Genomic DNA, 15938 nt, shown 5'->3' with positions numbered 1-15938 from the left:
TCATCCACCCAGCGATTCGAAAGCTTCGGCGAGTAGATAAAATGGGAACCACTCCTTAGAGAGGGTGGGCACACCAATCTCCGTTGTGGGAGGGTGTTAGCTGACGGTCGGGATGTCCTGGTCAAGGTTCGGAAAAGGCAGAAGAACTTCTCGGCTACAAAAATCCCTGCAGTGGATGTTTCCGGCCAGGCGGTGGCAGTGTGGCGATTTGACATACGGGTCCTGAAGCCTGGTCGACAAGCAGCCGTTCGGAAAATGACTGAGCCAAGCCAGAAGACGTTTACACCATTCAGTGACAGCGTGTGCAATTAAATGAATATATGTTGTCTTCCCTATCTCCTATGAACATTGTTAGTCCCCTGTCTAAAATGTGTAAGTGTACATCGCTTTGAGCCCACTGGGGAAAGCAATTAATAAATTGAAAGTATTATTATTAAGACTGGGGATCAGAGGATAAGCCCCTCCCCTCCGGGATCAAAGTTTTCCAGCCCTGCCTACAGAAGGGGAGGTACTTTCCCAGGAGTAAGGAGTCAAGGACTGCCCCACTCCTGGGCCACCGGAGAATATACAACTTGTGTTGTAAGTGTAGTGCTCTAGGTACTAGTGTTAAATGTTGGTTAGTTAACTGCCAAATCATAAACTGGTCTTTCATCATAAACCCCCATGGATCCTTATATGACAGATAGTACTTTTAAAGTATCTTACTTTAACTGACGTTGCCACATTAGTTGTTTGCAGTCCCCAGGTTCTTAACAGCACAAAAGGAGCTGCAGTTGTAGAGTACAGCCTCTTCAGCAGGTCAACTGCCGCCATCATAGAAAGGTTGTATCTCTGTTGTTGTTGTTCATACTGCAGAAGATGATTTAAAGAGCCTGCAACAGAATTATTCCATAAGTAGGCAGGTGATACCGATTACCATAACGGGGTTAAGCATCAGGTGTTAAGGCTGGATTGGGCTGACAAAAATTTCTACTGGGATTTGGTCACCCTGGGAAGGTATAAATTGGCACTCTGCTCCCATATTATTTGTGCGGAGCAGCATAACCTTGGTCCACAAAGTTATCTATCATATTCCTCCAAGGAGCTCAGGACAGTATACTTGGTTTTCCTGTCTGTTTTATCCTCATAACAGCCCCGTGGGTAGGCTAGGCAGTGCGACTCTCACTCACCCAGTGAGTGTCACAGATGCATGGAATTTGAACCTGGGTCTCCCCAGTCCAAGACTAAAATTTTAACACTGGCTAACAACTAAGGGTTTCCAACAATTTTAAGGCTGCCAGTACCCACACCTCCTCCTTACAACCTCCACTAATTAATGGAAGAGTATTCAACATAATACTTCAACCTGAAATACCTGACATTTAGAACATTATAATTCAGAAGGTCAGGTGAATGCATCTGAAAATTAAGAGCTTTCACTGGAAAGATTATTATGACCAGTCTCAGCATCCAGGTTCCAGTCACTCAAATAACATACCAAAAACATTAAGAATTTCAGTGTTATATTCCTAAAAATCACAACAATAAATTTTATTATGTAGCATAGTATGTATGTGAGTTTAAAAACTCACACACCATATTCAAAAGTACATATTTTCCCTTGAAAGTTACCACATGCACAATTTCTCCCTTCTACACATGCTTAAATAGCCACTATCCCTGCACCACGTACACAAAATTATACTCTTATATTGTCCAGTAAATGCATATGAGCGATCATTTTCTGGTTCAGTGGTCATAACTGCTGAAGTCTACAATGGATTGGAATGCCCATGTAATAAGGGCTACATAATATTAAATCGGTAGGAAAAATTCATCCTTTCAAACCCTGAGTACAACAAGGTGACTAAAGATAATAAATAATCTGGAGAATGGGCCAGTGATTCTACACCCAAAATCACTAAAGAGCAGTGTTTGTTTCACACCAACTTGAACTGAAACAGTGGGAAGGGACAGGATGGAAGGCAGTGAGGAAATTTACTGGGTAACTAAATCCACCTGAGGTAAACTTGATTATGCATCCAACTAGAGACTTGTTCTTGAAGGATTAGTGCCTATTCACCCATTCCTGCTCAGGCTTGTCCATCCCTTTATTCTTCACACACCATCCAAGAGATGTGTAGCAGGATCAGCTGCCACCAACACTTGCCTTCTTGTTCAACCAGCGAATGCAAGAATGCATCCACCTGTAGCTATGCGTTGATGAGAAGGCAATGAAAGACAAGCTTGGCTGCCTTCTTCCACTGCACCAGAACCAATTTCTTCAGTGCTCTTTGAACTATGTTGCCATAGTCATTTTGCCTCTATTTTGTGGCCCAACTGTCTATCCTTCTTTGGTCTGTGTGACCAGTCCACCTGTTCTCCCATCTCAGAAGAGTCTGGCTTGTCCACGTCTACAGAGCTGTCTTCAAAAAAGAATACGGTTAGCCTCATTTGGAATATGTGTGTGCACAAGACAAAGGAGGGTAGATCGGCTAGGAGAATAGGCAGGAACAGACCACTTTTGTATGACTAAATTTTAGTCAAGGAATATATTAGCCAGCAAATTTGGTCAGAAAGGTGCAGCTTTGGCACAAAAGGACAAGCCTAGAAAAATGACTCAGATATGGTCTGCTCCATGGCTATTCTCAAACATTTGGATCCAATCAAAGTACAATGACCCTTCATCCAGCTTCAGTCTCACCAAACAAAAAAGTCTCCCAGTGGTTTTGCCTAACAATCCCTCCCAAAACTCCTGACCTTTGGGTTGGTGTAGATCAGAAGTCCACACAGATCGTTGGGTGTCTAACATGCCCATAATCTACCCAGAGACCTCGCCAAAGAGAAAAGGATAGGTAATATCTCCCTCCACCTGCCTTGCTGTCTTTTTCTTTCCAGTGTGGCGAACTGAGATCCAGCAGGTTCATATCCCCACTCTGCCATGAGGTTTGCTGGGTGCCAGTCACACCCTCTCAGAATAGACCACTTTGACAAGGTTGTTAAAAAGATAAAATGGAGGAAGGGAGACCAATATACACTGGCCTGAGCTCCTTGGAGGAATGATGGAATAAAAGTGTACTAATCAATAATATTTCTTCTTTTTCCTCCCTTTATTGTTTGCAATACATGCTGCACAGTGCAGGTAGATACTGTGCAAGTATTGGTACTGTAGAGGTATGTGCACTATCTGATACTGCAATATACTTGCTTTTGAGAGCCAAAGCTCCCTTTTATCAAATCTGCATCTGACCAACAGAGCTTTGACTCTTGCAAGCTTATAGCCAGAAAATCTTCTTGTTCTGAGGTGCTCCTGGACTCAGATTTAGCTGGCTTCGGTAACTATGCTGCAACATACTTCAGTATCATCACTGACTTGCATTCTTGTGCTTTAGTTTACCTCAAAAATTCTTTGATTATTCTGCTAAATCCCTGTCTCAGTCTTCAACCCAATCTTGCATTGGAGCTGCACCACTCTGCCCCCCATCCCTAAATCAAAGCATCATGGAAGCAACCTTTGAATTACTGTGCCCCATTTGGCAGACTGTGTTGTTTCTATTATCGAGCCAGTTTTGCAGGTGGTTAGGCAGTAGAACAGCCAATCTTGAATGCTATGAAACTTCCAACTTACAGCATGAGGATGACCCAACTTGCAGACAAGAACATACAGCTAGGACAACTTAGAACCTTTCTGACAAAACACAAAATAGTTGTCTTTAAAACAACCTTGTGTAAATTTGCAGTATGCAGTAAGCTCCCCTCTGACTCAACGGTGACACAAATTTCTCCTTTTTACAGAAAGGTTTTCCATCTACAGCAGGACAAAATTCTGTTGACCACTTTGAGAATTTGAGTTCACAGGCAGTATAAAAGTATATTGAATAAATAAAATATATTTGTTTTTATTAGGGACATTTGCATACCACTTTTCCTTTCACAACAGTTTCTAACAATTCAGCACAGTATAGAATGGAGAAAAAGTATAATTTTAAATCCTTACCCAGGTCCTTCCCATTGAATGCTGCAGCACTGAGATAATGCGTCAAACTTGCGATATCACCAAAACCCATATTTACGCCTTGACCAGCTAGAGGATGTACTCTGTGAGCTGCATCCCTAAAGAGAGAAGCCAATGGCAGCTTACAGCCAGCACAAACAGCAACCTAAAATTATGGTATTCAGAAAGAACACTGCCCACTGGAATTGCATGAATATCACCCTGAGGACCTCATAAGCTGCTTGCATTCATCCAACAAAGTGAGCTCTGACTCACAAAAGGTTATACCACAATAAATGTGCCAGCCTTTAAGTTGTCTCAAAATGTTTTCTTATTTTGGCTACTGCAAACTAATATGGCTACCACCTCTAGAATTTGTCCCTTATTATATTCTTGACCAGTGATCGCCCTCATAACCACATCTGCTGCCTATTCCCACAATGCCTATGCATCAGCTTCAGCAGTTGTTTTAATCTATGTCTCTAAAACCCATAACCACTCCAGGTAAATTTTACAGACCCCTTGAGAAACCACTGCTACCCCACCCCAACAATCTCCATCCCATTCCACTAGAAACAGCTCATTTCTGTCATTCAGGGTGATCTCCTTCTTGATACCATAATCAAGCCATCCTCCCAAAGACCTATCACAGTACTAAAACTTCTCAATCTGTAATTACCCAATAAGGGCCACCCGATGTTGGACGTATTCTGTTGCATGCCCTAGTCCAAGAGGGAACACAGCTCGGCTCTTTGGATCCACTTTTGCAACACTTGGGGGCAACTGACGAGCTGCAGACCTTGATGGCATCAGCAGAGAAAGGGCCGATCGGAACATGGATCCAGCAGTATCAATGAAGTCAGAGTGATTTGCATTGCTCCACTGAATAATGACAAAGATTTGTTTATATGATATCACATAGAGGCAGATAGGCTACAAAACTAAGAGAATACATAATGAAAGTACAAATAGATGTAAGTCTTCTAAGCTTTCTAGAATTCCACTTATTTAAAGGCTACAGTTAGAAGAGCGATGAAAGCATAACTGGCATTTATCACCAAAATTACTGGTAGGAGGGATAGAGAGAAAACAGTTTCTTGTCTTCTGTTCTCAGATCTCTCAACATGCTTCTCATGCTGAACCCACACTAGATGCCTTCACAAGAAACACAGTGGGGTTCACAGGCTGATGGGGCTTCAGTGGTCACCATTCAATTGTATGTGACTGATGCAGGCTGTACAGCAGTGTCAAAATCATGCAAGGCTAATTCATGCTCAGAATGGTAGAAAATTTCTCTAATCCAAATGCAGAATAACAGAACACTAGTAAAGATTTTTTTTTAAAGGATGAAGCTTTGAAAGTAAACTGGAAGTCAAGGTTGACATTTGCTAAATTACTGGGGGGACAGTAATCTCATATTTAAGAGGAAATTGAATTACACCAGTAATATATTCACTATCCATAAGAACTACCATACAAACATGAACAAACTTTCACTCTGTTCAAACCAAAGGTAAGGAATTAAATTGACATGCTTGTTCTCATTCTTTTTAAATCAGGAGTCTTATTGGAGTACATAAGTAAGTAGCACATCTAGGAGAGAACAATACTCACAAAAGCAGAGTTGATAGAGTCTACAAAACTTTCCTCATCCATATTCTGAAGTTGAGACGCATGTTCATGTGATGTGGACCAGACCAAAGAGCTGATAGTGTCAGATAGCTAATTCAACAAACAAAAAAAAGGCCAACTTCACCATATCCACCCACTATGTCAACTAGTGCAAGAATCTAATTCCTACCTACTATGTGGAAGGAGTCCGTGAATACAAAGAGGCCAAATGAGGTCAAACACCATAAATGAGCATAAAACAATGACTGATATGGTTAGTACTAATTCAAAACCAATGAATACAGGAAAGAGGAATTCAAAACAAAGTTTAAAATTCAGTTGAGCTGGGAATTGGCTCTTCAAGGAACATTTTGTATTGAACATTTATTGTCTTTGTATTGGATTATAATTCCTTTTAGTCACTCTAAAAGTGAGTTTTGGGCTCAAAAGCAGAATATATAAAATTATTTAATTTTTTTAAAAACTGGATGAATCTACAGTTACTAAGTCATTTACCGGGAGAAGAGCAATCGGTCCAGATGGAAGGAATCTTTGCCATGCTACATTGTTATCCGTTGCCTGCAGCATGAGAGAACCAAAAGACAAACAAATGCTGTTACCTTTCTCTCATTTGTTTTGTGTGTTCAAAAGCTGAGACCCAGAGAAGAACCTAGTAAACAGGTTACCTCAGACAAGTGAAGAGTAGCAACCACTGCTGACTGATCATACTGGTATTGAATAGTCTGAATTCCAGCTGCTTTTCGGACCATGGAATTCTGCCCATCTGCACCAATCTGCAAAGAGGGCAGCTGTTGAAATGAACCAGCTCAAAATTAACAAAATCAACTCCTCCAGGGCTCATTATCCACAATGGACAGCTGAATGTATGTATGAATGTTGGCTTTTCCAGTAGGCTGCAAGAGGATGGCTTAGAAAAATCAGAGTTGGTTTAGATTCCTTATCCTCTTCAAGGAAGGTGTTAGAATAGTAATAGATAGGTACTAGCGTTTATACTTTGTTGCATCCTCTTTGTGATTTTTGTACCTTGCATTATATTAAATTGCTTTTCTTTTTTCCCCTCCTCCCTTCAATGTGAGGTTTGTCTAAACTGGCTGTTCAAGGGGCACAACTTTATATAAACAAAGGGAGCTGAGGAAAGCAGGGATATGTCTGGCACAAATCATAAGGAGGGAAGAAATCCAAAGTGTCCCCACTCCTAGAAATATTTCATAGTGAGCATATTTAGGACCACAGCTGTAGGCTGGATCCACTACTTTCCTGTATTCCCTCCCTCCAGAAACTGTTTCCAACCCCAGGTTTATTGCCACTGTCATGAGACAGATATGAACTTACAGCCATGTGAGCCAGAAGGCTGCAGTGCCGCGGGTTCCACAACCCCATCAATAAACCTTCCTGAAGCTGGAAAATCTTCTGGGGGGAGGAGAATGTGACAGAAATCCTAACACCTTATTATGGCAAGAGCACCACTTAGAGTGTCTGGGATCTTGGGGCCCTGGAGGTTCCATTAGAATTACCCATTTTTTCCCATTCCACATTGGACCATCCTGGCAGATTTAGACCCTTTTTGGACAAAGGACAATCCAGTTTGAACCAGACAACCCATTTGTCATGGAAGTTTGGAGCCTTTACCAGATGTTTGATGTAGAACTATATTTTGAACCAGACAACCCATTTGTCATGGAAGTTCAGAGCCTTTACCAGATGTTTGATGTAGTAGAACTATATTTGATATGGCTCTGATTGGTTAACAGTAACTCCAAACATTACAGATGGAACTCTGCATGAGATTCACTAAAGTGGCTTATCACTCATAGACCTGTAACCACTCCAACTCACCTCTTAGTCCCTTCACGCTGAGTAATACCACATGAGATTAGAACCAAATCCAGTGGAAAGGACTTGGCAAAGGATGGTGCCTGATCAAACAGAAAATAAAGGCTTTGTTACCAGCAGTTTGGTCTGAAGTCTGCGTCCATCTGCTAAATCAATTTCAACCCAAGGACTTGCATCACAGGTTTGATAGGGAAGGGGCCAGGTGTACCGAAGTGCTCTGCTCCTGTAGAGAACTTCCACACGGTCTGATGGGGATACAATGTATCAATATCACCAACTAAAAGTCTAAAAAAACCAAAACCAGTCAAAGCCTAGGCAGAACAACCCAATAGCTTAATGAATCCCCATATTTAAATAATTCCATGACAGCCAATAAAGTATTTTCCAGGGTTTAAATGTGGAAAACCCGAAAAGGGGGAAAGGACTGTTCTGCACTCAGAAGGACCTGACCCAAAAATGCTTGGTCCACATTCCCAAGTTATGTGGTAGACCTAGGTTTCCCTATGTCTCACAGTTGTCTAGGATTCTACTTTTCTTGTTCACTGAAAACCCCTCAAGAGAACTCAAGATTAGGAAAGAAGCCACTACCTGACATGGCATCCAGTTGTTTGGTTAGAGCAGACATGATAACATCATTCTCTACTATATACCCCATGTCTTCCAGGTTATCTTTATCAAAGATTATCATGGCTTCAGAACAAGCATCCCACACCTGTAAAAAGAAAAATGCTACTAATCACATCAAGGAATATACAGACACACACACAGAAATATTCTCTTCTCAGCAACTCCCACTGACAAAATTCAATGGCTAAATCTCTAGTAAGTACAGAATGAAAGCATACACTTAAGATAAAACTGAAAAGCTAGAAAATACAAAAAATTAGCATGTGATTCATTTGCTAGACATTTGGCAGATAAAAACCACTTGTATGCATTATGACTTGGTTAGCACCACAGAGCAATCTCAGGATGCTATCAGGACGTATCTGAGGAAGTGTCTTTGCACACATAAGCTCATACCTTGAATAAATCTGTGTTGGTCTTAAAGGTGCCACGGGACTCAAACTTTGTTCTAGAGCTCAAAATAGTTGCAGTTGTTTAAATTCCAGTTAGTCTGTGGCCTAAGAATATGGTCAATTTCCGTGGTGAAGTAAAATCTATCACACAGATGCTTGACCCTTGCCCTAAATGCTCATTAGATTTAGCTAGAGAATTCTGGATGGTTGGATCAAGGAAGTAATGAATGCTTCAGAGATGGTACCAGTGCCTTGAATAAGTGCTTCCTCCTAATGAAGCCATCCCAAATCCTAAATGATTTGATCAAGTATCAGGCACTCGTAAATATCCCCTTTGGAGGCAAGGTGCTGAAACAAGAGGTAGTTGTGGAATTCCAGGAATTCTTGGATGAGACAGATGATTTAGACTCATCTCAATCCAGTTTCTTGCTTGGTTTTGGAACTGAAACTGCCTTGGTTGCCCTGACTGACAACCTTAACTTGAAGAGTCAGGCATAATGCAACACTGTTAATTCTCCTGGGCCTCCCAGCTAGTTTCAACACCATCAACCACTGTATTCTTCAAGACTGGCTAGACAAGAGAGTATGAGTTGTACTGTGCTCTGGTTTTTCTGATCCTATTTGTCTGACTGGTTCCAGAATGTAGTGCTGGGAAACAACTCCTTGGTTCTTGTGATATTGAGCCCGACTAGGTTCTATCTTGTCCCCCGTACAGTTTAATGTCTACATGAAACTGGGAGTCATCCAGATATTTGGTGTAAAGTACCACACAAGTCAAATGACCATCTGGAAGCACAGAGTTTTATCCCACTCATGGGGGAAAGCATTTACATTACAACCTACACATGGAAATGAAGTCTCTTTGTGTGTTTCAAAGCAACACATTAACCACTAAGCTACAAGGCTGTATTGAGATTATTATTCTCTCTATTAATCAATCTCTAACTGGTAACCAGCCCTCTGACTGAAGAGAAGACAGAAGTTTATTTATTCCAGGTGTCAAGTGAAAACCTTGCATTCCAGCCAAAGACCACTCAATATTACCATATAAGATTTTTATTTAAAAGCAGTCTAATCACTTTTGAAATAATTAAACATAAAAGAATCACAATGATAAAAAATACTAGCATAGGTCCATGAAATTAGAAATTAAAATCATACGTGAAATCTATCTTAAATTTAAAAGATGAAGCACAATTTCTAAGATTCTCACCAAAACATTTTTAGAAAAGATAAGGTAGTCTCACTGCAACCCATACATGACAGTTATACAAATCTCACAAGATTCTATTAAACCATCTAATTTGTTTCTTCTGAGGGTGTGATGTAAGACCCCTCTGAGCACTGAGTGCCATTTCCCCAAGAATACTTGTTTCAAACTGTGTTCTATTAGTTCTAAGATTCAGTCTGGGCATGCAGCCATTTATTCATAATCTATTTTTTTCTCAAGGCTGTGACAGTGAGAGCAAAGCTAAACATGTTTGCAAATTTGAAAACTAAAAGGAAATTCTAAGGCCTATTCTGTTCAAAAAGCTATAACATTAAGGTCAGAGACCATGACAATGTGTCTCAATGAATTAAAACTCAGTCCAAACATGCCTAAAGTACTATTGCTCAATAAGAAAACTATTCAGAGACTGAAGAGAAAGCGTAGATGTAATTCACAGCGTAGATGTAATTCACAATCTCCTAAAGGAGCAGGTTTATGGCTTGGTGAGTAGCACTACATGTGTGTCTACAAAGAGAAGCTTAAGGCCTGGTCCATAATGCATAGCTTTGGCTGGCACACCGGCTTTATCAGCAGCTTGAAAACATGTAAAGGTAAAGGTAAAGGTTCCCTTGCTCGAAAGCTAGTCGAATCCGACTCTAGGGTTGCGGTGCTCATCTCCGTTTCAAAGCCAAAGAGCCAGCACTGTCCGAAGACGTTTCCGTGGTCATGTGGCCGGCATGACTAAACACCAAGGTGCACGGAACGCTGTTACCTTCCCACTGAAGTGGTACTTATTTATCTACTTGCAATTTCTTGCTTTCGAACTGCTAGGTTGGCAGGAGCTGGAACTAGAGACGGGAGCTCACTCTGTCATGTGGCACACTTGGGTCTCAAACTGCTGAACTACCGACCTTGCACAGCCTGCAGTTCAGCGTCTTAACCACTTGAGCCACCGCAGCTCCTTGAAAACATGAGCTAGCCATAATTATTGCTGCAAAGTGCTGTCTGTAGAATTCTTTGGAAATGTCAATAAAAGTGTAGCTGCTGTGAGCTTCACAGAAAACATCTTGCATCAATTCTGAAAGAACTATACTGGCTGACTAATCATTTTCAGACACAATTCAAAGCGCAGCTTCTTACCTTAAAACTCTAAATGGTCTGGGTATTTAAAGAACTGCCTGCTCCCCTATGAATATAACATTGAAAACACTAAATTCTTGAAGAATGTATTACCCTTGAACAGCTTATAGTATTTTAATTGTTACCAAAATTATTTACATTTAAACAAAAGACATTTTTAAAAATGTTGTACATGTCTATAGTAAACATAGGAATTATCATTATTTCATGCTGTATATTATTTTAAACAAAATGTTTCATACTAAACAGTTTGAGTAAAACCTTGTTGTTCATGTCATTCATTAAAAAAACATAGAAACTTTGGCTTTGTTCCCCGAAATTTCCCAGTTTTTCATTAGAAAATGGGGGGGATCTTAAAAAGGATTTAACTCATTCTAAAAGGGAAAATGTTTTACAGATTTTTTTCAGAGTTCCCCCAAATTTTCCAATGTTTCTGTTAGAAAAAACTGAAAAAAGTCCAGGGGGGAGGGAGACCTGATATTTCCCCCCCTAGACCTTCACATCTCTAGCTATTACTACTTAATATTTACATACTATTTTTTCAAAGTCTTCAAGGGACCTTCTGTATTTTGGGCTGGATCCAGTACAAAAACCTCACAAGGTCCACATGCAGGGATCTCCAACCATCCCAGCTCTCTCTTCTCCCTAACAGCCACATCCAACACCTAGAAAGTTTATCCCCATTTTCACAGGACCCATGTAGAGTTGGGAGACTGCAATGGGGAGGGAGACAGGGGCAAAATTTTCCAACAGCAGAGCTCTGCTCATGCAAGAAGCAGATGGTAGCAATTTTTGCTCCTTTCCTCTCCTCACTGCAGCCTCCCAAATTACATGGTTATTAACTCCACATGGGTGCTACGACATCAGAAATAAAATTTCCAGGGTCAGAAATGACTGCTGGGGGAAAAGGAAAGCCAAGATGATCCATGGCTGTCAGTGCTTACCACTGACAAATTCCAAGATCTAACCCTCAGTAATGCTTACAACAATCCCATATGGTGTTGCCAGGAGATTAGGAGCATGACAGTGTAATGACCGATACTTCCTGGGGCCTGCCTCCTTGTGTGTTTAACAGCTGCACATGCAACATATAAGCAGAAATAACGGGTGCATGCATGAGTCATGAACCCTTTCCCACACTCCCAGGGTCTTGTGCAAAGAGAAAACCAACAAGGGTGTATTAATGGTTTTGATGAGGGTACAGCTTGCTCATCTGCCTATAAAGAACATATATATGATTCCTTTGCACAAGACCCTGCAAATACAGTAAAAGAACAAACATCTCACTTGTATGTCATATGAGAAGCCATCTGCTCCCCTCTCTAAAAAGAAAGCAAACCATAGGCGATTAAGAAATAAATTTCTTGAGAACTGACATCACACAAAGTTATGTTACCACACACTGCCATAAACTGTATGTGTTGCAGTATCAGGCACCTGCATCCGCCGAAAAGGCTTGATTCTCATACTGCAAATATGATCCCAAGCACCAAAGCCTGGAAGAGAAAGGAAAGGATCCCACAACATTAAATGAATAACTGTAACACCTCACAGATGTGTGATGTGGAACCTTACAGACAAGAGTCCAGACCAGTTCTCTCACTTGTTTCTACTAGATGCTTGGCAACTCTCTCTGTTAAGCCGCAAGCAAAACCGAACTGCATTAACTGTGGTTCAGTTGTCATTTCTTTAGCTTTATCTGTTGGACAGTGGAGGGTTTTAAGGAACAGATGCAGCTCTTGGATCAAATAAACTTTCCAAGGGACAATAGTGGTGACAGAAAGGGCAGTATTACCAAAGTAGCAATTGCGATCTTTGAGCTGAGTTGGATCCTAAGCCAATCTTTCCAGGTCCCCCATTCCTCCATAATCATTCCTGATCCTGTGAAGTTACAGGGAATAACAGCATGTGGGTCAGGTGGCTACAATGGGGAGGGCAAGAAGACAAAATCGCTCCCTCCTGTCTGTACCGCTCTATTGACGGAAGAGGAAAAAAGAGCAATTTTGCCCCCTTCTCCCTCCCCACTGAAACCTCCAAACCCACATAGCTATTACTCCATGCATATCCCTTGATCCTGGGGGATTACCTTCCCAGGATGGGCCGCCAGGAAGAGATGAAAACCAGGAATATCAGCAATCCTTCTGCAGTCCTTGCGCTGTATCCAATCCACTAAGTAGTTGAACACATGAAGTATACTGAGACAAGCTATTGGTCTATCAAGGTCAGTACCGTCTCCTCTGACTGCTACAGGCTCTCTATTAGGTGGGGAGCCTTCACATCACTTTATTAACTCAAGCTGCTTTGGATTGAACTTGGGGCCTACTCTATGCAAGCAGGTGTTCTGCAACTGAGTCATGGCCCCTCCCTGTTGCTGAGGCAAAGTCTAAAGAATCCCAAAGCAGTATATACAAGTTTTCTTGAAAAAACCTCCAACAAGGAAGAGTGGAGACACAGTTTATCCTCACTTGTAGGAGAGAAGCAGGAGCTGCAGTTAATTCATTTTATCACTGCCTACTAAATGGGGACTTATTCTATAATATGTATTACAGAACAAGTTCCCATGTATCATATAATGTGTAATAATACACAGTACCAATATAAGTAAAATTATACCTATTCAGTGCATTTAAGTCAATTGACTTAGAAGTGCATAGCTCTGCTTAAGATCACACTGCATGTTCCACTATCACTGAGCTGTGCACATTCTTATAAAGGTTTTTTAAAATAGTAATACTGTTTTATTCTAGGCACCCTAAAACTGCATAACACAAAAATGGATGTTGCTTTTGCTTCTTTGGTTTTAATTTCTCTCGCCTTACTATTGCTTTTAAAAAGGTACAGAAAATAGTAGCTTTAATTATGACATGGAGCTGCCTTTTAAACAGCATTCCACTATCTGCAATTCAAATAAAATATACTGCAATATCTTCTTTCCTTTACATGGATATTATATTAACAGTACAATCCTAAGCAGAGTAAACCCTTCTAAGCACACTGACTTCAATAGATTTAGAAAGGCATAACTCTACTTATGAGTAAGTATCAGAAGACTATGAAAAAGATTTTGATGTTAATGGTATAAGCTGTCTATAGAAAAACCTTTATTAGAGATTAATATGAAAGGATCCTTTCTGCCAGTTCAGCAATATGTTGTTTTATGCCAAGAAAAAACTGAATACAGTGATGAATCAACAATGTAATATGCTCCAAATAGTTCAGTTTTGAGGCAACTAACAAAAATCCCCCTCCTACCACTTCCCCACTGTCAAGCAAACACAGAATCAAGCACAGATATGGTAACCTAACATTTTGGAGGAGCACAGATGTCTTCCAATGGGTAGTTAAGTAGGACATCAGCAGTCTATTCTGGGGGGTGCTGGCCAGAAACCTCATAGGTTGGCCATTATTCTTGGGCTTCCATTCCAAGAGCTCCTATGAAAAAGATCAAGCTCGGCAGGACAAGAATTTGTGACTCTTCAAATTAATTTCAATACATGACTATTACAGTTACATTCTCTTTCTATAGAAGAACTGGATCACCTGTTTTGCTAACACCTAAAATACCTAGTCTGCAGCACTTCCAAGCCAGCAGCCCTTTACTTGGTATGCACAGCTACACAGACTTCTAATTTTAACATCTCAAGATCAGTCAATCCTATGCCCTGTATGTACTCATAAATGACATCCAAATCATTGTTAAATGCTGTACTTACTATTAAGGAGTGTGGCTGAGCCAGAGGTTATAGCACTGACTCGGTTACTATAACTCTTCGACAACTGGTTAGTTGGTTTCTTGGGGCCAGCTTCAAGTAACAAGATTTTCTTGTCATGGAGATGAGCATCATTTCCTTAAAAAAGTCAAAACTTTAAGATCTTTCCAACAAAGATTACTCAATAATATTTAACATCCCACAACAAGGCCTCACAAGGAAAACTTTGAGTCATCCTCTGAATACATAGAATAGCTTAGCACAACAAAGTAACCAACACTGGACATTAGCACAATTACAGCATAGTTATCTGAATAAGTGTGCATGCACACAAAAGCTTATACCCAGAATAAAACTTTGTTGGTCTAAAGGTGCCACTGGACTCAAATTTTGGTCAGGACAGGCAGTGTGTCCCTGTAAGGTGTGCACATGAGCGGCTGCTCATTAACACAGGAAGTCCTGCTCAGCAGCAATCTGGAGCTGTGCATGGTCTTGCATTGCCCATTTTATATTCTGCTCCGCTGGGGGGGCGGGATTTGAGGAAACCTTGGCAGAGTTACTCCAATATAAGCCTATTTATTTCAGTGGGCAATTCTACATAGGAATCACTGTTAGATCATGTCTCTAAATCAATGTCTGCCCTTGTTCTTCTCAAACAAAAACCTTTTATACAGTAATGCTTCCTCCAAAAACCAAAACAAGATTTTTTAAAAGGAGCCTTGAGAGCAAAGGAGTCACAGCAGGCACAGTGAATTTTGACAAACCTGCCCTTAGACAACCCCATTGTAGTATGTTCTAGATCAAATCAAGCCTGAACTCTCCATAGCAGTAAAATGACTAAATTGAAACTATTGTATTTTGGTCACATTATGAGAAGACAACTCTCTTGAAAACACAATAATGCTAGGAAAAGCTGAAGGCATCAGGAAAAGCAGAAGACTCAACAAGAGATGGATTGATTCAATCAAGAAGGCCACAGGCCTCAGTTTGCCAGATCTTAGCAAAGCTGTTAACAACAGGACGTTTTGGAAAACATTAATTCATAGAGCTGCATAAGTCAGAAGCAACTTGGTCACACATCTTGACATGAGAATGCTCCATCTGGTAGGAATGACATAAACATTTTTCAACATGTGTCTTTCACATCCAAGCAACACTGTCGTTGCAAACTTTTCAGGGACAGCTGTTGGTGGCACACACTGAACTTTGATGAAATGCTCCGAACACAATTGGCAAGAGATCGTAATTCATGCCATTAAACTCCACCATGGAGAAATTTGCCACAAAACCTACAAAAACCTTGATACGAATGTAATATCAGTCTCACCCCCTCGATTTCTTAGGCACTAAATAACAAGGCATTTAAATTTTCAAGATTACGTTAAAAAAAACACAACTGTTGCTTCCTACCTAGTGCAGCA

General features: G+C 40.7%; 1 protein-coding gene across 1 annotated transcript in view; it reads right to left on the bottom strand.

The window, feature by feature from the left end:
- Positions 1–15938, bottom strand: part of COQ6 (coenzyme Q6 monooxygenase) — a 24511-nt gene that overhangs the window by 7024 nt on the left and 1549 nt on the right. The window contains exons 2-12 of the mRNA XM_015426355.1: positions 15928–15937; positions 14521–14655; positions 12245–12303; positions 8027–8150; positions 7553–7683; positions 6271–6378; positions 6101–6163; positions 5588–5695; positions 4653–4855; positions 3977–4092; positions 706–872 (exon numbers count right to left, since the gene is read on the bottom strand). Of these exons, the coding sequence (XP_015281841.1) occupies positions 706–872; positions 3977–4092; positions 4653–4855; positions 5588–5695; positions 6101–6163; positions 6271–6378; positions 7553–7683; positions 8027–8150; positions 12245–12303; positions 14521–14655; positions 15928–15937 (1224 nt within the window). The remainder of the gene's footprint in view (positions 1–705; positions 873–3976; positions 4093–4652; positions 4856–5587; positions 5696–6100; positions 6164–6270; positions 6379–7552; positions 7684–8026; positions 8151–12244; positions 12304–14520; positions 14656–15927; position 15938) is intronic.

The sequence above is a fragment of the Gekko japonicus genome, unplaced genomic scaffold (genome assembly GCF_001447785.1).
Source record: "Gekko japonicus isolate JY-2015 unplaced genomic scaffold, Gekko_japonicus_V1.1 scaffold719, whole genome shotgun sequence".
Lineage (NCBI taxonomy): Eukaryota > Metazoa > Chordata > Lepidosauria > Squamata > Gekkonidae > Gekko > Gekko japonicus.
Note: the sequence above shows the minus strand (reverse complement) of the source record. Positions and strands in the feature narration are given on the sequence as shown.